The sequence below is a fragment of the Haliotis rufescens genome, unplaced genomic scaffold (assembly GCF_023055435.1).
Source record: "Haliotis rufescens isolate VD_foot unplaced genomic scaffold, xgHalRufe1.0.p SCAF_2, whole genome shotgun sequence".
NCBI lineage: Eukaryota > Metazoa > Mollusca > Gastropoda > Lepetellida > Haliotidae > Haliotis > Haliotis rufescens.
Window position 1 is genome coordinate 38,542,126 of NW_025963890.1, and position 24,108 is coordinate 38,566,233.

The window sequence follows — 24,108 nt, forward strand, 5'->3', positions numbered from 1 at the left end:
TGTTATAGTTTATATACTGTGTGTGTTTTGCATTTCCTGTGGTTGTTATAGTTTATATAGTATGTGTGCTTTGCTATTCCTATGGTTGTGATAGTTTATATATTGTGTGTCTTTTCCTATTCCTGTGGTTGTTATAGTTTATATAGTATGTGTGCTTTGCTATTCCTATGGTTGTGATGGTTTAAATATTGTGTGTTCTTTGCTATTCCTATAGTTGTTATAGTTTCTATACTGTGTGTGCCGTGCTATTCCTATAGTTGTGATAGTTGATATATTGTGTGTGCTGTGCTATTCCTATGGTTGTGATAGTTGATATATAGTGTGTTCCGTGCTATTCCTATAGTTGTGAAAGTTTATGTATTGTGTGTGGTTTGCTCTTCCTATGGTTGTGATATTTAATATATTGTGTGTGCTTTGCTATTCGTATGGTTGCTATAGTTTATATATTGTGTGTGCTTATCTCTTCCTATAGTTGCGATAGTTTATATAGTATGTGTGCTTTGCTATTACTATGGTTGTTATAGTTTATATGTTGTGTCTGCTTTGCTGTTCCTATAGTTGTGATAGTTTATATGTTTGTGTGCCGTGCTATTCCTATATCTGTGATAGTTGATATATTGTGTGTGCCGTGCTATGCCTATGGTAGTGATAATATATATATTGTGTGTGCCGTGCTATTCGTTAGGTTGTGATAGTTAATATATAGTATATGTGCTTTGCTATTACTATAGTTGTGATAGTTTATATATTGTGTTTGTTTTGTTCTTCCTATGGTTGTTATAGTTTATATATTGTGTGTGTTTTGCTATTCCTTTGGTTGTTATAGTTTATATAGTATGTGTGCTTTGCTATTCTATGGTTGTGATAGTTTATATATTGTGTGTGGTTTGCTATTCCTGTGGTTGTTTTAGTTTATATAGTATGTGTGCCGTGCTATTCGTTAGGTTGTGATAGTTTATATATGGTGTGTGCTTTGCTATTCCTGTGGTTGTTATAGTTCATATATTGTGTGTGTTTTGCTATTCCTGTGGTTGTTATAGTTTATATAGTATGTGTGCTTTGCTATTCTATAGTTGTTATAGTTTATATATATGTTTGTGTGCCGTGCTATTCCTATATCTGTGATAGTTGATATATTGTGTGTGCCGTGCTATGCCTATGGTAGTGATAGTATATATATTGTGTGTGCCGTGCTATTCGTTAGGTTGTGATAGTTTATATATGGTGTTTTCTTTGCTATTCCTGTGGTTGTTATAGTTTATATATTGTGTGTGTTTTGCTATTCCTGTGGTTGTTATAGTTTATATAGTATGTGTGCTTTGCTATTCCTATGGTTGTTATAGTTGATATATTGTCTGTCTTTTGATATTCCTGTGGTTGTGAAAGTTTATATATTGTGTTTGTTTTGCTATTCCTGTGGTTGTTATAGTTTATATAGTATGTGTGCTTTGCTATTCTATGGTTGTGATAGTTTATATATTGTGTGTGTTTTCTATTTCCTATGGTTCTTATAGTTTATATAGAATGTGTGCTTTGCTATTCCTATGGTTGTGATAGTTTAAATATTGTGTGTGCTTTGCTATTCCTATAGTTGTGATAGTTGATATATTGTGTGTACTGTGCTATTCCTATGGTTGTGATAGTTGATATATTGTGTGTGCCGTGCTATTCCTGTAGTCGTGATATTTTATATGTTGTGTGTTCCGTGCTATTCCTAAAGTTGTGAAAGTTTATATATTGTGTGTGGTTTGCTCTTCCAATAGTTGTGATAGTTAATATATTCTGAGTGCTTTGCTATTCCTATGGTTACTATAGTTTATATAGTATGTGTGCTTTGCTATTCCTATGGTTATTATAGTTTATATGTTTGTGTGCTGTGCTATTCCTATATCTGTAATAGTTGATATATTGTTTATGCCGTGTTATGCCTATGGTAGTGATAGTATATATATTGTGTGTGCCGTGCTTTTCGTTAGGTTGTGATAGTTAATATATAGTATATGTGCTTTGCTATTCCTATAGTTGTGATAGTTTAAATATTGGCGTGCCGTGCTCCTCTTTAGGCTGTGATAGTTTCTATATTGTGTGTGCTTTGCTATTCCCATGGTAGAGATGATATATATTGTGTGTGACGTTCTATTCGTTAGGTTGTTATAGTTAATATATAGTATATGTGCTTTGCTATTCCTATAACTGTGATAGTTTATATATTGTACGTATTTTGCTATTCCTTTGGTTGTTATAGTTTATATAGTATGTTTGCTTTGCTATTGCTATGGCTGTTATAGTTTATATATTGTGTGTGTTTTGCTATTCCTGTGGTTGTTATAGTTTATATAGTATGTGTGCTTTGCTATTCTATGGTTGTGATAGTTTATATATTGTGTGTGTTTTGCTATTCCTGTGGTTGTTATAGTTTATATAGTATGTGTGCTTTGCTATTCTATGGTTGTTATAGTTTATATATGGTGTGTGCTTTGCCATTCCTGTGGTTGTTATAGTTTATATATTGTGTGTGTTTTGCTATTGCTGTGGTTGTTATAGTTTATATAGTATGTGTGCTTTGCTATTCCTATGGCTGTTATAGTTTATATATTGTGTGTCTTTTGCTATTCCTGTGGTTGTTATAGTTTATATAGTATGTCTGCTTTGCTATTATATGGTTGTGAAAGTTTATATATTGTGTGGTTTGTTATTCCTGTGGTTGTTATAGTTTATATAGTATGTGTGCTTTGCTATTCTATGGTTGTGATAGTTTATATATTGTGTGTGTTTTTCATTTCCTGTGGTTGTTATAGTTTATATAGTATGTGTGCTTTGCTATTCCTGTGGTTGTGATAGTTTAAATATTGTGTTTCCTCTGCTATGCCTGTAGTTGTTATAGTTTCTATACTGTGTGTGCCGTGCTATTCCTATAGCTGTGATAGTTGATATATTGTGTGTGTCGTGTTCATCCTATGGTTGTGATAGTTGATATATTGTGTGTGCCGTGCTATTCCTATAGTTGTGATAGTTTATATGTTGTGTGTTCCGTGCTATTCCTATAGTTGTGAAAGTTTATATATAGTGTGTGGTTTGCTCTTCCTATGGTTGTGATAGTTAATATATAGTATATGTTCTTTGCTATTCCTATAGTTGTGATAGTTTAAATATTGTGCGTGCCGTGCTACTCTTTAGGCTGTGATAGTTTCTATATTGTTTGTGCTTTGCTATTCCTATGGTAGAGATAGTATATATATTGTGTGTGCCGTTCTATTCGTTAGGTTGTGATAGTTAATATATAGTATATGTGTTTTACTATTCCTATAACTGTGATAGTTTATATATTGTACGTATTTTGCTATTCCTTTGGTTGTTATAGTTTATATAGTATGTGTGCTTTGCTATTATATGGTTGTGATAGTTTATATAGTAATTGTGCTTTGTTATTCCTGTGGTTGTTATAGTTTATATCTTGTGTGTGTTTTGCTATTCCTGTGGTTGTTATAGTTTATATAGTATGTGTGCGTTGCTATTCTATGGTTGTTATAGTTTACATATGGTGAGTGTTTTGCTATTCCTGTGGTTGTTATAGTTTATATAGTATGTGTGCTTTGCTATTCTATGGTTCTTATAGTTTATATATGATGTGTGCTTTGTTATTCATGTGGTTGTTATAGTTTATATACTGTGTGTGTTTTGCATTTCCTGTGGTTGTTATAGTTTATATAGCATGTGTGCTTTGCTATTCCTATGGTTGTGATAGTTTATATATTGTGTGTCTTTTCCTATTCCTGTGGTTGTTATAGGTTATATAGTATCTTGCTTTGCTATTCCTATGGTAGTGATAGTATAAATATTGTGTGTTCTTTGCTATTCCTATAGTTGTTATAGTTTCTATACAGTGTTTGCCGTGCTATTCCTATAGTTGTGATGGTTTATATATTGTGTGTGTCGTGTTATTCCTATAGTTGTGATAGTTGATATATTATGTGTGCTGTGCTATTCCTATAGTTGTGATAGTTTATATACAGTATATGTGCTTTGCTATTACTATAGTTGTGATAGTTTATATATTGTGTGTGTTTTGCTATTCCTATGGTAGTTATAGTTTATATATTGTGTGTGTTTTGCTATTCCTTTGGTTGTTATAGTTTATATAGTATGTGTGCTCTGCTATTCTATGGTTCTGATAGTTTATATATTGTGTGTGGTTTGCTATTCCTGTGGTTGTTATAGTTTATATAGTATGTGTGCTGTGCTATTCGTTAGGTTGTGATAGTTAATATATAGTATATGTGTTTTACTATTCCTATAACTGTGATAGTTTATATATTGTACGTATTTTGCTATTCCTTTGGTTGTTATAGTTTATATAGTATGTGTGCTTTGCTATTATATGGTTGTGATAGTTTATATAGTAATTGTGCTTTGTTATTCCTGTGGTTGTTATAGTTTATATCTTGTGTGTGTTTTGCTATTCCTGTGGTTGTTATAGTTTATATAGTATGTGTGCGTTGCTATTCTATGGTTGTTATAGTTTACATATGGTGAGTGTTTTGCTATTCCTGTGGTTGTTATAGTTTATATAGTATGTGTGCTTTGCTATTCTATGGTTCTTATAGTTTATATATGATGTGTGCTTTGTTATTCATGTGGTTGTTATAGTTTATATACTGTGTGTGTTTTGCATTTCCTGTGGTTGTTATAGTTTATATAGCATGTGTGCTTTGCTATTCCTATGGTTGTGATAGTTTATATATTGTGTGTCTTTTCCTATTCCTGTGGTTGTTATAGGTTATATAGTATCTTGCTTTGCTATTCCTATGGTAGTGATAGTATAAATATTGTGTGTTCTTTGCTATTCCTATAGTTGTTATAGTTTCTATACAGTGTGTGCCGTGCTATTCCTATAGTTGTGATGGTTTATATATTGTGTGTGTCGTGTTATTCCTATAGTTGTGATAGTTGATATATTATGTGTGCTGTGCTATTCCTATAGTTGTGATAGTTTATATACAGTATATGTGCTTTGCTATTACTATAGTTGTGATAGTTTATATATTGTGTGTGTTTTGCTATTCCTATGGTAGTTATAGTTTATATATTGTGTGTGTTTTGCTATTCCTTTGGTTGTTATAGTTTATATAGTATGTGTGCTCTGCTATTCTATGGTTCTGATAGTTTATATATTGTGTGTGGTTTGCTATTCCTGTGGTTGTTATAGTTTATATAGTATGTGTGCTGTGCTATTCGTTAGGTTGTGATAGTTTATATATGGTGTGTGCTTTGCTATTCCTGTGGTTGTTATAGTTTATACATTCTGTGTGTTTTGCTATTCCTGTGGTTGTTATAGTTTATATGTTTGTGTGCCGTGCTATTCCTATATCTGTAATAGTTGATATATTGTGTATGCCGTGTTATGCCTATGGTAGTGATAGTATATATATTGTGTGTGCCGTGCTATTTGTTAGGTTGTGATAGTTAATATAAAGTATATGTGCTTTGCTATTCCTATAGTTGTGATAGTTTAAGTATTGGCGTGCCGTGCTACTCTTTAGGCTGTGATAGTTTCTATATTGTGTGTGCTTTGCTATTCCTATGGTAGAGATTATATATTGTGTGTGCCGTTCTATTCGTTAGGTTGTTATAGTTAATATATAGTATATGTGCTTTGCTATTCCTATAACTGTGATAGTTTATATATTGTACGTATTTTGCTATTCCTTTGGTTGTTATAGTTTATATAGTATGTGTGCTTTGCTATTGCTACATGTATGGCTGTTATAGTTGATATATTGTGTGTGTTTTGCTATTCCTGTGGTTGTTATAGTTTATATAGTATGTGTGCTTTGCTATTATATGGTTGTGATAGTTTATATATGGTGTGTGCTTTGTTATTCCTGTGGTTGTTATAGTTTATATATTGTGTGTGTTTTGCTATTCCTGTGGTTGTTATAGTTTATATAGTATGTGTGGTTTGCTATTCTATGGTTGTTATAGTTTACATATGGTGTGTGTTTTGCTATTCCTGTGGTTGTTATAGTTTATATAGTATGTGTGCTTTGCTATTCTATGGTTCTTATAGTTTATATATGATGTGTGCTTTGTTATTCCTGTGGTTGTTATAGTTTATATACTGTGTGTGTTTTGCATTTCCTGTGGTTGTTATAGTTTATATAGTATGTGTGCTTTGCTATTCCTATGGTTGTGATAGTTTATATATTGTGTGTCTTTTCCTATTCCTGTGGTTGTTATAGTTTATATAGTATGTGTGCTTTGCTATTCCTATGGTAGTGATAGTATAAATATTGTGTGTTCTTTGCTATTCCTATAGTTGTTATAGTTTTTATACTGTGTGTGCCGTGCTATTCCTATAGTTGTGATGGTTTATATATTGTGTGTGTCGTGTTATTCCTGTAGTTGTGATAGTTTATATATTGTGTGTGGTTTGCTCTTCCTATGGTTGTGATATTTAATATATTGTGTGTGCTTTGCTATTCGTATGGTTCCTATAGTTTATATATTGTGTGTGCTTATCTCTTCCTATAGTTGCGATAGTTTATATATTATGTGTGCTTTGCTATTACTATGGTTGTTATAGTTTATATGTTGTGTCTGCTTTTCTCTTCCTATAGTTGTGATAGTTTATATGTTTGTGTGCCGTGCTATTCCTATATCCTTGATAGTTGATATATTGTGTGTGCCGTGCTATGCCTATGGTAGTGATAATATATATATTGTGTGTGCCGTGCTATTCGTTAGGTTGTGATAGTTAATATATAGTATATGTGCTTTGCTATTCCTATAACTGTGATAGTTTATATATTGTACGTATTTTGCTATTCCTTTGGTTGTTATAGTTTATATAGTATGTGTGCTTTGCTATTGCTACATGTATGGCTGTTATAGTTTATATATTGTGTGTGTTTTGCTATTCCTGTGGTTGTTATAGTTTATATAGTATGTGTGCTTTGCTATTATATGGTTGTGATAGTTTATATATGGTGTGTGCTTTGTTATTCCTGTGGTTGTTATAGTTTATATATTGTGTGTGTTTTGCTATTCCTGTGGTTGTTATAGTTTATATAGTATGTGTGGTTTGCTATTCTATGGTTGTTATAGTTTACATATGGTGTGTGTTTTGCTATTCCTGTGGTTGTTATAGTTTATATAGTATGTGTGCTTTGCTATTCTATGGTTCTTATAGTTTATATATGATGTGTGCTTTGTTATTCCTGTGGTTGTTATAGTTTATATACTGTGTGTGTTTTGCATTTCCTGTGGTTGTTATAGTTTATATGGTATGTGTGCTTTGCTATTCCTATGGTTGTGATAGTTTATATATTGTGTGTCTTTTCCTATTCCTGTGGTTGTTATAGTTTATATAGTATGTGTGCTTTGCTATTCCTATGGTAGTGATAGTATAAATATTGTGTGTTCTTTGCTATTCCTATAGTTGTTATAGTTTTTATACTGTGTGTGCCGTGCTATTCCTATAGTTGTGATGGTTTATATATTGTGTGTGTCGTGTTATTCCTGTAGTTGTGATAGTTTATATATTGTGTGTGGTTTGCTCTTCCTATGGTTGTGATATTTAATATATTGTGTGTGCTTTGCTATTCGTATGGTTCCTATAGTTTATATATTGTGTGTGCTTATCTCTTCCTATAGTTGCGATAGTTTATATATTATGTGTGCTTTGCTATTACTATGGTTGTTATAGTTTATATGTTGTGTCTGCTTTTCTCTTCCTATAGTTGTGATAGTTTATATGTTTGTGTGCCGTGCTATTCCTATATCCTTGATAGTTGATATATTGTGTGTGCCGTGCTATGCCTATGGTAGTGATAATATATATATTGTGTGTGCCGTGCTATTCGTTAGGTTGTGATAGTTAATATATAGTATATGTGCTTTGCTATTACTATAGTTGTGATAGTTTATATATTGTGTGTGTTTTGCTATTCCTATGGTTGTTATAGTTTATATATTGTGTGTGTTTTGCTATTCCTATGGTTGTTATACCTTATATAGTATGTGTGCTCTGCTATTCTATGGTTGTGATAGTTTATATATTGTGTGTGGTTTGCTATTCCTGTGGTTGTTATAGTTTATATAGTATGTGTGCCGTGCTATTCGTTAGGTTGTGATAGTTTATATATGGTGTGTGCTTTGCTATTCCTGTGGTTGTTATAGTTTATATATTGTGTGTGTTTTGCTATTCCTGTGGTTGTTATAGTTTATATAGTATTTGTGCTTTGCTATTCTATGGTTGTTATAGTTTATATGTGGTGTGTGTTTTGCTATTCCTGTGGTTGTTATTGTTTATATAGTATTTGTGCTTTGCTGTTATATGGTTGTGATAGTTTATATATGGTGTGTGGTTTGCTATTCCTGTGGTTGTTATAGTTTATATATTGTGTGTGTTTTGCTATTCCCGTGGTTGTTATAGTTTATATAGTATGTGTGCTTTGCTATTCTATGGTTGTTATAGTTTATATATATGTTTGTGTGCCGTGCTATTCCTATATCTGTGATAGTTGATATATTGTGTGTGCCGTGCTATGCCTATGGTAGTTATAGTATATATATTGTTTGTGCCGTGCTATTCGTTAGGTTGTGATAGTTAATATATAGTATATGTGTTTTGCTATTCCTGTGGTTGCTATAGTTTATATAGTATGTGTGCTTTGCTATTCCTATGGTTGTTATAGTTTATATATTGTCTGTCTTTTGATATTCCTGTGGGTGTGAAAGTTTATATATTGTGTGTGTTTTGCTATTCCTGTGGTTGTTATAGTTTATATAGTATGTGTGCTTTGCTATTCGATTTTTGTGATAGTTTATATATTGTGTGTGTTTTCCATTTCCTGTTGTTGTTATAGTTTATATAGTACGTGTGCTTTGCTATTCCTATGGTTGTGATAGTTTAAATATTGTGTGTGCTTTGCTATTCCTATCGTTGTGATAGTTGATATATTGTGTGTACTGTGCTGTTCCTAAAGTTGTGAAAGTTTATATATTGTGTGTGGTTTGCTCTTCCAATAGTTGTGATAGTTAATATGTTCTGAGTGCTTTGCTATTCCTATGGTTGCTATAGTTTATATAGTATGTGTGCTTTGCTATTCCTATGGTTATGATAGTTTATATGTTTGTGTGCTGTGCTATTCCTATATCTGTAATAGTTGATATATTGTGTATGCCGTGTTATGCCTTTGGTAGTGATAGTATATATTAGTGTGTGACGTGCTATTCGTTAGGTTGTGATAGTTATTATAAAGTATATGTGCTTTGCTATTCCTATAGTTGTGATAGTTTAAGTATTGGCGTGCCGTGCTACTCTTTAGGCTGTGATAGTTTCTATATTGTGTGTGCTTTGCTATTCCTATGGTAGAGATGATATATATTGTGTGTGCCGTTCTATTCGTTAGGTTGTTATAGTTAATATATAATATATGTGCTTTGCTATTCCTATAACTGTGATAGTTTATATATTGTACGTATTTTGCTATTCCTTTGGTTGTTATAGTTTATATAGTATGTGTGCTTTGCTATTGCTATGGCTGTTATAGTTTATATATTGTGTGTGTTTTGCTATTCCTGTGGTTGTTATAGTTTATATAGTATGTGTGCTTTGCTATTCTATGGTTGTGATAGTTTATATATGGTGTGTGCTTTGCTATTCCTGTGGTTGTTATAGTTTATATATTGTGTGTGTTTTGCTATTGCTGTGGTTGTTATAGTTTATATAGTATGTGTGCTTTCCTATTCCTATGGTTGTGATAGTTTAAATATTGTTTGTGCTTTGCTATTTCTATGGTTGTGATAGTTTATATATATGTTTGTGTGCCGTGCTATTCCTATATCTGTGATAGTTGATATATTGTGTGTGCCGTGCTATGCCTATCGTAGTTATAGTATATATATTGTGTGTGCCGTGCTATTCGTTAGGTTGTGATAGTTAATATATAGTATATGTGTTTTGCTATTCCTGTGGTTGTTATAGTTTATATAGTATGTGTGCTTTGCTATTCCTATGGTTGTTATAGTTTATATATTGTCTGTCTTTTGATATTCCTGTGGTTGTGAAAGTTTATATATTGTGTGTGTTTTGCTATTCCTATGGTTGTTATAGTTTATATAGTATGTGTGCTTTGCTATTCTATGGTTGTGATAGTTTATATATTGTGTGTGTTTTCCATTTCCTGTAGTTGTTATAGTTTATATAGTATGTGTGCTTTGCTATTGCTATGGTTGTGATAGTTTAAATATTGTGTGTGCTTTGCTATTCCTATAGTTGTGATAGTTGATATATTGTGTGTACTGTGCTGTTCCTATTGTTTTGATAGTTGATATATTGTGTGTGCCGTGCTATTCCTGTAGTCGTGATATTTTATATGTTGTTTGTTCCGTGCTATTCCTAAAGTTGTGAAAGTTTATCTATTGTGTGTGGTTTGTTCTTCCAATAGTTGTGATAGTTAATATATTCTGAGTTTTGCTATTCCTGTGGTTGTTATAGTTTATATAGTATGTGTGATTTGCTATTATATGGTTGTGATAGTTTATATATGGTGTGTGCTTTGCTATTCCTGTGGTTGTTATAGTTTATATATTGTGTGTGTTTTGCTATTCCTGTGGTTGTTATAGTTGATATAGTATGTGTGCTTTGCTATTCTATGGTTGTTATAGTTTACGTATGGTGTGTGTTTTGCTATTCCTGTGGTTGTTATAGTTTATATAGTATTTGTGCTTTGTTATTCTATGGTTGTTATAGTTTATATATGGTGTGTGCTTTGCTATTCCTGTGCTTGTTATAGTTTATATACTCTGTGTGTTTTGCATTTCCTGTGTTTGTTATAGTTTATATAGTATGTGTGCTTTGCTATTCCTATGGTTGTGATAGTTTATATATTGTGTGTCTTTTCCTATTCCTGTGGTTGTTATAGTTTATATAGTATGTGCGCTTTGCTATTCTATGGTTGTTATAGTTTATATATTGTGTGTGTTTTGCTATTCCTGTGGTTGTTATAGTTTATATAGTATGTGTGCTTTGCTATTCTATGGTTGTTATAGTTTATATATGGCGTGTGCTTTGCTATACCTGTGGTTGTTATAGTTTATATATTGTGTGTGTTTTGCATTTCCTGTGGTTATAAAAGTTTATATGGTATGTGTGCTTTGCTGTTCCTATTGTTGTTATAGTTTATATATTGTGTGTCTTTTGATATTCTTGTGGTTGTTATAGTTTATATAGTATGTGTGCTTTGCTATTCTATGGTCGTGATAGTTTATATATTTTGTGTGTGTTGCTATTCCTGTGGTTGTTATAGTTTATATAGTATGTGTGCTTTGCTATTCTATGGTTGTGATAGTTTAGATATTGTGTGTCCTGTGCTATTCCTATGGTTGTGATAGTTGATATATTGTGTGTGCCGTGTTATTCCTGTAGTTGTTATAGTTTATATGTTGTGTGTGCCGTGCTATTCCTATAGTTGTGAAAGTGTATATATTGTGTGTGGTTTGCTATTCCTATGGTTGTGATATTTAATATATTGTGTGCGCTTTGCTATTCCAATGGTTGCTATAGTTTATATATTGTGTGTGCTTATCTCTTCCTATGGTTGTTATAGTTTATATGTTGTGTGTGCTTTTCTGTTCCTATAGTTGTGATAGTTTATATGTTTGTGTGCCGTGCTATTCCTGTGGTTGTGATAGTTTATATAGTATGTGTGCTTTGCTATTCCTATAGTTGTGATAGTTGATATATTGTGTGTGCCGTGCTGTTCCTAAAGTTGTGATAGTTAATATATTGTATGTGCCGTGCTATTCCTATAGTTGTGATAGTTGATATATTGTGCGTGCCGTGCTATTCCTATAGTTGTTATAGTTATTATAGTAAGTGGGCTTCGCTTTAAATATCTTTGTGATAGTTTACATATCGTGTGCCCTTTGCTATTCATATGGCTGTGATAGTTTATATGTTATGTTTGCTAGGCTATTTCTATGGTTTTGACAGTTTGTTTATTGTGTGTGCTTTGTTATTCCTATGGCTTCAATGGTTTATATGTTATGTTTGATATGCTATTCCCATGGTTGTGATAATATATATATGGTTGTGATATTTTATAAATTAAGTGTGCTTTGCTAATTTCCTATTGTTGTTCCAACCCATCGGGCACAGTAAATAGCATCAGATGTAACATGTCAGGGAATGATTTGAAACTCGATGCAAATATATTTGATGTTCCAATATCACATTCTCTTGATATAGTAGGAGTCGTACAATCGACTCTGTTTGGGATAAAAGCTTTCTTCCATGAATATGGAAATGGTTTTGTCGCATTTACTAATTTGCACAAACGAACATATATCTAAAGTGTTTCTCTTGTACGCAGCAGATCTGTTCACCATACGCAGCAGAAGGAATTCAAAGTTAACATATCGTTTTTAGTTTCAATAAAATCAGTAAGCCGCTATCCTGTCACTTGATTGTCAGGGCCAGACTCTGTATCACCGGATTGTCTGGTCTAGACTCGATTATTTGTAGCGTTAGGAAAAATAGGTGGTGAGGTGAGGTGAAATGGGGTTTAACGTCGCGTCCAAGATTCTTGCACTTATATAGCGACGTGCATGCAGGTGTGTATGTGTGTGTGTGTGTGTGTGTGGGGGGGGGGGGGGGGGGGGGATGCCGATTTATAGTGCTAGCACACTGAGATACCATGCCGCAGTTTAACATGAATACCCCACTCAGACACAGTATACTGACTCCGCACCGACTTGACCTTAATGCCGAGCACCAGACAGAGTAACAAGAAGTACCATCTTTTAACGTCTTTTGGTATGACGCGGCCGGTGATCGAAACCCGGACCTTCCGCTCTCCGGGCGGACGCTCTACCACTAGACCACGGAGGCGGTCCAGGAAAAATAAACAGGCAAATAATTTTCAATGTAAAGTCTGTGAGTGGATGGTGGTGCAAGTGGAACGGGACATGTTTACACTTTTTGCGATCACCTTATGTCATCACTGACTTTCAGTGTTCCTTTCATATTTGCTCTTAAAAAAAGAAACGCAATACGGATATTTTTGGCTATAAAAGCAAAATTGGCGGACCAAGAGGTGCAAAATGAAGATGTTTACTGTGTTAGAGTGTCAGTAACAAATTCCCCGGGTGCAAAATGATCACAAGGTCATACAAACCATTAGTCTGGAAACACCAACGATTCGGAAAAAAACGCACCCAGTGCATTAACAAAAGGGCCATGGAGCTGAACGTACTTCCCGTGCAGCAGCACTATGAACAGTGTTAAAGTGCAGGGCTTTTGATTGCCTGGCATCTGCGTCAATCGAACAGTGACAGTTCAACAACATGTCAAGATTAACAAAAGTGCAAAGAAATAACTTCATATGCCGCTTGCAGGCAAGGGAATCCCGATCAGCTGTAGCCAGGGTTTTCAATGTAGCGCCCAGCAGGATCACAAGTCTATGGGATCGGTTTCAACAGCATTGGTCAACACGTGATCGGCCACGGTCGGGACGACCAAGAGTAACCACCCTAGCCCAAGATTGCTACATCTGACTGCGCCACCTACCTGAAAGGACGACCACAGCCACCTCAAAAGCATCCCAAATCCCAAAGAGCAAAATTTCCGTCCAGACCGTACCAGACCGTAGGAAACCTTTTAAGAGCAACAGCGTCATATTGAGTCGACAACATCGTTAACTAGGACTGCATTGGCGTCGTCAACACAGGGTATGGCCTCAACTGGTTCAGCGACGAATCAAGATTTCTTCTGCGTCGAGGGGATGCAAGAGCACGGGTCTACAGACGTCGAGGAGAACGTTACGCCAGTAACTGCGTACAGAAAGTGGACAGGTTTGGTAGGGGTAGCGTTATAATGTGGGCGGCTATCTCTCCTCATGGCAGGACAGATTTGGTTCATATCCAGGGCAATCTTACGGCTCAACGATACATCAACGAAATTCTACTACCACACGCCCTCCCAATTGCAGCCAATTACGGTGTATTCCAGCAGGACAACGCTCGACCGCATACAGCAAGGATCACAAGAGCCTGTCTACACAACAACAACGTTGATGTTCTCCCCTGGTCCTCCAGATCCCCGGATTTGAACCGGATAAGCAACTGTGGGATGAATTGGATAGACGGCTACGCTGACGTCAACCACAACCCCAGGCGTTGCAGCAGTTGGCTTTTACGTTGCAGACCGAGTGGTCTACCATTCCCCAGGATGTGATTCGCATACTAGTCTCTTCCATTAGCAGGAGATGTCACGCCACTATCGATTCCAACGGGGGATATACGCGTTATTGATGGTAGCTGACCTTCACCTTGGACTTTTCCTATATACCGATAACTGAGATGACTACAATCACCAAGTGTTCTCTGAACAAAAGTTTGGCTCAATACCTTGTACGGCTCCTCGTGTGAATGTATTTTCCTTATTCATACAAATCTGCCTTTGCGTTTCTTTTTCTTTTCTGAAGAGTATAGTTTTTACCGCTGTTTTGCATTTTGCGGCCGGCGGGGAATGTGTCGAGAGAGTTGGAGATATATTGGTTTCGTGATATCAGTTATTCCTCAAAACTCGTAGTTGCAAGTACGTGTACAAAACAAATCGAGGCATTTAAGAAACAAGTAACAACGGATTTAATTCTAATAATAGTGATGAAAATGATGTAGAATGTATAAAAACGTACGCGATGTCTGAGTAGTATTTTTCTCTTTTTCAATGAAATGTCTTAGCAAAATGAGAAAGCAGAAAATTATTATGAAGGTGACTCTCATAACAGCCTAAGGGTCTTTATGTCCCGCATTTAGAGGATGTATCAACAGTTGCAACAAGGAAACAACAACCGTTCATTGAACATGTTCACTCACCTGGGGTCGAAAGATCGACGGCGGCAATTCAAATCCAACCCAGGTTCAAATGTGTTATTCAATACTTTCAGTAGAACTGAAACAGCTGCTAACACATCCTTATTTGGCTTTTCCACCGGACCTAGAGGAGCATAATTTTCCTGGTGTTTTTATCTATTCAGAAGGACATTATGCAATATTCAGCCAATGCTTGCAACTACATTAGATATAAGGGTAGGTTAGTTTAGCTGATCCGACGGCCATGCAGGACGTCTAACTGCGAGGCGGAATTAGAAGGTGGCTATGCGGTTGGTAGGAAGGTGATCTTACGTCTCTTGTTCACCTAGATGACATCAACGTGGAAAAATTATTCCACCAGGTTTGATGATGATGTTAACTTTACCTGATAAATACTATCATACATTTTACAGATGTCCTGCTTAAGCGTTAAGCGTTAAGATACTATATACGCCCTCTGTGTGTTCTTTTATACTCTGCAAACAACGAAACACAAAAGTGATTTGAGATGTATATTTTATATATCATATCAATAATCAACAGATGGTAACCCATTGTTCAAAATTGGTACACGTCGTGTTGACATTGACCCAGCTTCATATGGCACACCAGGAACAGTAGATATTTAAGGAAAAGGTCATCTTCAATATCGTGCGTGGCCACCATTGGAGTTCAAAACTGTCTGGCATCGTCGTCCCATGGAAGCAATAAGATCCCGAATTGTGGCCTGGGGAATGTTCACCCACTCTGCCTGCAGCGCTTGTGCCAACTGTCGGAGGTTTTGTGGTCATTGCTGACGTGCTCACAGTCGTTGATCCAGGTCATTCCTGAAATGTTCAATTGTGTTTATATCTGGAAACCTGGAGGGCTATGGCAGGACCTTGATGTTGTGACTCATCGTCGGGCGTTGTCATGTTGGAAAATGACGTTCGCGTGTTGTATAGTGGAGACTACGTGGGACTGAAGAATCACATCCCTGTAACGTTGTGCTGTTAAATTCCCCAGAACTTGCACCAAGTCTGTTCTACCACTGTAGGAGATGTCCGCCCGAATATTCACACTACCACAACCAAATCTGTCCACTTCCTGTTTGCAGTTTCGTGCATAATATTCCCCGCGACGCCTGTAAACACGACGTCTACCATCCGCACGGCGAAGCATAAAACGTGACTCGTCACTGAACCATCGCAGTTGTGGCCATACTTTGTGACCTTGACACCATTGACGTCGCAGCCGACGGTGCAGGTCCGTCAAAATGACACCCCGAACTAGTCGTCTAGCGCGAATACCTTCAGCGGGTGAACGGTTGGTTCCTCAGTGTCTGGGCTGATATCCACCCCTCATCTTCAATAAAAAATATCCGGAACAAAAGACTTAACCTTATTTGCATGACAAGCCTCTCAGATTGATTGTGATCAGATCTATTACAGCACACTACTGTTATGACGAACTGACAGTAACCACTAATTTTAGCTCGTTATAACCGTAGTTCGTTCTAATCATATATACAGCATATAAACCGGGACCAAGAATAAGTTCGTTATCTCCGTGTTCGTTTTAAACGCAGTTTACTGTATTGTTGTTGTAGTTCTTGTTCTTGTTCTTCTTCTTCTTCTTTTTCTTCTTGTGAAGTTAGAACTGACAGCTATCTGTTTGCAGGTAGTGAGTGAAGCATAAAACCATTACAGGGGCGCATGGATACATTGGTGGTTCTACTGATGACGTGGGGCTTGTCTGTTGCCCACATCTGTGATCCAGATTGTGCCCAGTGTAAGGGATGTAAGTCCTCTTGATCTGAAATCTGTTTTATAAGCCCTCTCTCTCTCTCTCATTTGGTGCCTATGCAAAAGAATGAATGGTAACTATATTTGCTAGCAGAAACTACATGCCAATCGTTATTAGATTTATATCAAAACTGTTCGTCATCAATTCCAGGCTTGTTGCCGGGTGATCTCTCTGTCCTTGTTGGGCGGAACCTGACCTTGAATTGCACCCTTGTCGACTCAGACAATGGGAGTTCTTCTGATCTTTTCTTCACTTGGGGACATCAAACGGGCCTTTCAGGGTACCAGCATGTGATCTCCGAGGACACCCTACAGCTGGTCCTGCCAGTCAACGAGACATTGGCGGAAGCTGCTGTCTTTTGCTGGCACGGAAATGACACAGTGATAGGCAGCAAGAACGTTACTGTTGAATGTAAGTTAGACTCCAAGCAGCCAAAACGAACCAATCGAAATTGTTGTCGTGTCATATGCTATTGGTGTCGAGTGATATGCTATTGGTGTTGTGTCATTGCTATTGTCGTGTTCTATGTTATATGCTATTGTTAGGGGTGATAATTCCGCGGATTTGAATTTGTTAAAATATCATGGCTTCTCCCTTAACACCCCCAAATTATTGAGCACGCTCCATTACAAAGAAGTTTCAGCTGAAAGCGAAAATATCCATTCTTATCCCTTTATTGTTGTCGTGCTATATGATGTTGTTGTCGTGCTATACGATGTTGTTGTCGTGCTATATGTTGTTGTCGTGCTATATGAGGTTGTTGTCGTGCTATATGATGTTGTTGTCGTGCCATATGTCATTGTTGTGTCAAATGCAATAATTGTCATGGTATGATTTCATACATTGCAGCCATCCATTCCTCATTGATGATTCTCCTTTAGACAAGCATTGGTACTGAGAACCTATAATAACAATCTTTTTAGCTATATGTATCTTCATGGACACAATGTTACTTTTCTTTATTGAGGGACAGAACATATTCCTTTTGGTTGTCTTTTGAGACTTGATTTTTTATATCTATTTAGAAATGGGTTTTGGAATGAAGTATCTTTTTTACGCCGCCGACACCAGCTAATTTAAGATCCTCCGCACCGAATTGCCTGCAGTGGAACCATATCTCCTCAGACCTGAAATGCAGAAAGATCAAAATTCACTTTCGGTCACTTCACTGCCATATTTCGATTTCGTTTTTTATCGCGAATTTGCATTTGATTTGTACAGAAACAGTATATTGTTTTGTTCACTGAATAATGCAATGTTCAATACTGCGTTACAATTTGGGATTGGACGTTTCACAAACCTTTAAAGTGATTGATAGTGAATGAGCTAATATTGATGAACGTCTCCGTCCGTTATATTCCCGTCACGGTAAACGTAAATTGCCAGACAAACTAATGGTTTAATATTTGGAGCAATCAACCGAGTCACTGAAGCTCATAAGCCGATATATTTTAGTTGCAACTGATATCAAGGAATAAAATGCTTGGGTGTTGTTCTTATCCGAGACCGTACTGACAGTAGATATGATTCAGGAAAACCTCTTACTCACTTCTCTCATTACAGATCCTCTCCACAATGTGACGGGACTGCGGGTCCTCCTTGACGACTGGAGCAATGTGACGGTGTCCTGGGACACGGGCCTGTACCTTCACCCCCGAGACATCAGTGTGACCACTGCCTGGAGGGCAGCGTCTGAGGGAGGGTAAGATAGAAGATGGTTACCCTGCTGCAAATCTAGGATCAGCCATAAATTCGAATGCACAATAATTACAAATTAATAAATTTAAATGACTTGCGGACAGGGTAATCGATAAATGCAACAATAGTACGTCATGAATTGGCAATGTATGTCGACCAGAATGGTTAACTTTCAAGAACATCTTACATAAAATATAATATATATGTTGTAGTGTCAGTCGTGTTTTATGTCTGATCAACAATGTCTGCTATGATATATCTTCAACATTGTAATTTGCAGTTAGAATCAAGTTTAGGAAAAATATATGAATGTTTTACAAAACAACAAAAACAATTCATAAAAAGTTTTTATTTTGATGGTTTTGTAGATGGCACAACTGCAGCGTGAGCAATACGACATCGTGTTTCATCGCCTCCTACACCCCGACGGGAAATCTTACATTCAACATCACTGTGACGAACACAAGGGTTGGGGACTCGTTGTCCATGCCCTTCACGGTTGACCCAGAGGATTATGGTAGGACATAAGGTTATATCAGGATTCGTGCAGGATTCTATTCTCGATTATCCTACGGGATCACAGGAAACTGTTAGTGGCAGACTTATATTGTAGGGTATTAACCTCTGATAAGGATACTACTATTACATGTCTATCAGTTGGGTTTGAATGTGTCTGATTGTTTGGACATGTCATATATAATGAGCATTCCATTTACCCGTGGACAATACTTACTTTCAGCTTCTTTTGAAGCAAGACACATAAGTAGCTCTCCTGTAAGCTTTCCAACAGAACGGGACCGCCTCCGTGGTCTAGTGGTAAAGCGTCCGCCCGGAGAGCGGAAGGTCTGGGTTTCGATCCCCGGCCGCGTCATACCAAAAGACGTTAAAAGATTGTACTTGTTGTTACACTGTCTGGCGCTCGGCATTAAGGGGCTAAGCAAGGACTGGTCTGCTCGGAGTCATTATACTGTGTCTGAATGGGGTATTCATGTTAAACTGCGGCATGGTATCTCAGTGAGCTAGCACTATAAATCGGCCTCAGTCCGGACTGGTACAAGCAGCCACACACACAAACGTGCATGCACGTCGATTTATAAGTGCAATAATCCTGGACGCGACGTTAAACCCAATGTCACCTCACCTCACATCTAACAGAACGGTATCGTTGTCTTATCAATGGTTGAGTTGCATATATACTGTAAGTCAGCGTTATTTTGACCACATAAAGTTTTGAAAGATCTCCATGTATTTAACATCATGAACCTGAAGTTACTACTTTCGATGTACTGTTTGTCCGAACATATGAGCATCACATGTTCTAGTAAACTACATAAAAAAGCGACAAAACCTTTTCATAATCATGAGAAATATTGGCTAAGAGCAGCGTCCAGTGTCCGACTTCATCATGGGCATGTGTTTACGACTAAAATACAAATTTCACACTCGAATTATAGTTACAGATAATGCTAAGTATGCAGGTTGACAAGGGGAGTCTGTAGTCTGTATAGAAACATTAGATTAGCCACAGAGCCTGTATGACTTTGTTTAGCCAATGGCGACGAAATAATATCCCAGAATGCAATCAATACAGCATCCGGATAAAGTCTTTGAGGGGCTTTTAGAAGTTGGAAGATCATGAATACATGCACTTTTTTGGATGACATTTTCTTTTATATTTTGCCACGACGTTTCATAGCTACTTTCTTGCTCCTTCATCCTCTTGCATCAGGTTTAATAAGGAGCAAGAAGCAGCTCTGAAAAAGCTTTTAAAAGTCCTCCGTGACTTGGAAATGTCTACATTTTATGCAACAGAATAGCGAACTGTATGGGCGTGTTCTTTCAGTGAAGCCTGCGGCTGTAACGTCCCTCGACGCCGAAGTCCTCTTCAGCAGACGTCAGGTGGAACTCCGTTGGAAACCGGAGGCCGGAAACAGATCCCTCACGTTCACAATCGTCACACGGAATTCCACGTTTGTAAGTCAGGTGTAATTGTGTAGCATGGTCTCTCGTCAACCAGCAGCGTGGTGTATTGAGGGTAACCGTCGTGTTATGGGACAACCTTGTCGGTATTTAGTCAATATTACTAACTCTTTGTTTATGAATCATATGAGGTAGAATGGCATAAGGCTACGACAGTTCAGTAAGCAACAAAGAGGCGCTGTATTACTGCTAAGTCCTTATGCTAAAATATTATAGGTTTGTAAGCACCATACCAGTGCATGTGGGTTTCAAGAAAATGGTAAACGCCTATTACCAGCATAACTCACTCACTCACTCTTTATTGCACATTGAGACACGAGATAATGAAACTATTTGATTATGCATGACCTAATGTAAGATATCGGTCTTCTCATGCTATGTATAAAGACATGGATACACCCATGACTCAACGGCTTGTTTCCTATTCTTTTCTCGTGCCCTTACAAAACAATCCCACTGACATTTCTGGAAAAATGCAAGACTCATCAATTTGGTGATTTGAAGATCACTAATATTTTACAACAATAGCTTCTACAATTCATCTTTCTTTAAATGTTAAAGGCCTTCTGTTAATTGAAGCATTCCGTTGACATATCCCTGATATTTACTCCCGATAAGTTATACAATGATACCCGTTGTTGTCTAACGTGTATCCATATATAATTAACAAGTTACTTATTCGATATTTTTTCAAAGCGGAGTTCCAACATGACTACCCAGAACAAGATGGATGTCTCTGACCTGCAATCAAACTCTCACTACACATTCACTGTAACGGCTGAATACCACCCGGCTCAAGATGGATACCCTAGTGATCCAACAACGGTTGATATCATTCTTTCTGAGGACGGTAAGTGTAATATAATAAATATATTCCTCAGTGATCCAACAACGGTTGATATCATTCTTTCTGAGGACGGTAAGTGTAAAATGATAAATATATTCCTCGGTGATCCAACAACAATCATTATTTCTGTAAAAGGTAAGTGTAATATAATGAATATATTCCTCAGTGATCCAACAGCGATTTATCTCATTCTTTCTGAACAAGGTAAGTGAAAAATAGTAAATTTATTCCTTAGTGATCCAACAACAATCATTCTTTCTAAGGAAGGTAAGTGTAATATTATAAAATATATTCCTCAGTGATTAAACAACGATTTATCACATTCTTTCTGAGGAAGGTAAGTGTAAAATTATAAATATATTCCTCAGTGATCAAACAACCATCATTCTTGCTAAGGAAGGTAAGTGTAATATGATAAATATATTCCTCAGTGATCCAACAACGATTGATCTCATTCTTTCTGAGGAATGTAAGTGTAAAATAATAAATTTATTCCTCAGTGATCCAACAACAATCATTCTTTCTAAGGAAGGTAAGTGTAATATTATAAATATATTCCTCAGTGATCCAACAGCGATTGATCTCATTCTTTCTAAGGAAGGAAAGTGTAATATTATAAACATATTCCTCAGTGATTAAACAACGATTGATCTCATTCTTTCTGAGGAAGGTAAGTGTAAAATAATAAATATATTCTTCAGTGATCCACCAACAATCATTCTTTCTGTAAAAGGTAAGTGTAATATAACAAATATATTCCTCGGTGATCCAACAACTTTTGATCTCATTCTTTCTAAGGAAGGTAAGTGTAAAATAATAAATATATTCTTCAGTGATCCAACAACGATTGATCTCATTCTTTCTAAGGAAGGAAAGTGTAATATAATAAATATATTCCTCAGTGATCCAACAACGATTGATCTCATTCTTTCTGAACAAGGTAAGTGTAAAATAAAAAAATATTCCTCAGTGATCCAACAACAATCATTCTTTCTGTAAACGGTAAGTGTAATATTATAGATATATTCCTCAGTGCTATCAACGTTTGATCTCATTCTTTGTAAGGAAGCTGAGTGTAATATAATATATATATTCCTCAGTGATCCAACAACAATCATTCTTTCTGTAAACGGTAAGTGTACAATAATAACGTTTGATCTCATTCTTTCTACGGAAGGTGAGTGAAATATAATAAATATATTCCTCAGTGATCTAACAACGATTGATCTCATTCTTTCTACGGAAGGTGAGTGTAATATAATAAATATATTCCTCAGTGATCCAACAACAATCTTTCTTTCTGTAAACGGTAAGTGTAATATTATAGATATATTCCTCAGTGATCCAACAACGTTTGATCTCATTCTTTCTAAGGAAGGTGAGTGTAATATAATATATATATTCCTCAGTGATCCAACAACAATCATTCTTTCTAAGGAAGGTACAATGTAAGTGTAATATAATAAATATATTCCTTAGTGACCCAACAACAATCATTCTTTCTGTAAACGGTAAGTGTAAAATAATAAATATATTCCTCAGTGATCCAACAACGTTTGATCTCATGCTTTCTAAGGAAAGTAAGTGTAAAATAATAAATATATTCCTCAGTGATCCAACAACGTTTGATCTCATTCTTTCTAAGGAAAGTACGTGTAATATTATAAATATATTCCTCAGTGATCCAACAAAAGTCATTCTTTTTGTAAAAAGTAAGTGTTATAATATAAATTGATATCATCCTTTCCGAGGAAGGCGTATGACACCATGGATTTGAACCAGACTGCTATCCCATTCTAGATCCTACTTGCTACGGGCAACTATAGCGAGTGAGTGAGTCTGGTAACGCCACTCTGAATATTATTTCCGTAGTGTGAGGTGATGTGAAATGGGGTTTACGTCCACTCATATTTTTAACTTATTGCACTTATAGCGACGAGCATACACGTTTCTGCGAGTGTGTGTGTGTGGCTGCTTGTACAAGTCCGAATTCATGCCGGTTTTATAGTGCCAACCCACTGAGATACCATGCCACAGTTTAAACACGAATAACCCAATCAGACACTCAAAACTGACTCCGTGCCGACCAGTCCTTGTTTCAACCCAATAACGCCGGGCGCCAGGCAGGGTAACAACAAGTACCTTTTTTAGCGTCTGTTGGAGTGACACGACCGGGGATGGAATCAACGACCTTTCGCTCTCCGATGAGACGCTCTAGCCACTGGATCACGGAGGCGGTCTCAGGTTAATGTTGTCGTGAAGGATTATCAATCATGATTTATATGTCCTAAACTGACTCCTCTTTATCCATACTCATATTTCTCTTTCAAACAGGGAGCACGGGTGGCCCAGTCGTCTAAGGCGCCGCGATTCGTTGTGCACAGTTGCGTCCCTTGGGCACACCAGAAACCTATGATTGTGGGTTCGATTCCCGTTTCGCCCCGATTTTATTACTAGATTTGTCAGCACCATACCCGTGCTCGTGGGTTTCACCGAAGTGGTAAAGGTCTGAGGCCTGCAGCCCTTCGGGCTTTCCTCCCACATTAAGCTGACACGCCGTGATAAAACTGTAATACTGTTAAAAGCGGCGTTAAACCCAAATCACTCACTCACTCTTTCAAACAATGTACACCCGTTTCTGTTAACAAATCAAAATACATTATTTCTAGGTGTACAGCCGGATGACCCGTATGTCATCATTGGCAGCAACCTGACTCTCAACTGTACCCTGGCTGACACATCGGAGGAAGCGTATTTCACGTATGGAAATGATAAGCTCCTTCCAAAGGAGTACCAGCGGCTTATTGCAGACAACGTTCTGCAGCTTCACATGCCAATCAGTAACACTTCCTTCGATGGTGTAACTATGATGTGTAACCCGATGGGAGAGAACCGACGTCAAACAATTGTCCTTGAAA

At 36.6% G+C, this 24,108-nt stretch overlaps 1 protein-coding gene across 2 annotated transcripts in view; it reads left to right on the top strand.

Annotated features, from left to right (window-relative positions):
• LOC124126336 (leukemia inhibitory factor receptor-like) overlaps positions 1-24,108 on the top strand; it is a 46,123-nt gene that overhangs the window by 4,453 nt on the left and 17,562 nt on the right. For both annotated transcript variants that reach the window (XM_048399934.1, XM_048399936.1), the window contains exons 2-8: positions 16,540-16,659; positions 16,816-17,076; positions 18,229-18,367; positions 18,732-18,880; positions 20,207-20,337; positions 21,040-21,193; positions 23,860-24,108. In XM_048399934.1, coding sequence (XP_048255891.1) covers positions 16,575-16,659; positions 16,816-17,076; positions 18,229-18,367; positions 18,732-18,880; positions 20,207-20,337; positions 21,040-21,193; positions 23,860-24,108 — 1,168 coding nt within the window. In that variant the 5' untranslated portion in view covers positions 16,540-16,574. The remainder of the gene's footprint in view (positions 1-16,539; positions 16,660-16,815; positions 17,077-18,228; positions 18,368-18,731; positions 18,881-20,206; positions 20,338-21,039; positions 21,194-23,859) is intronic.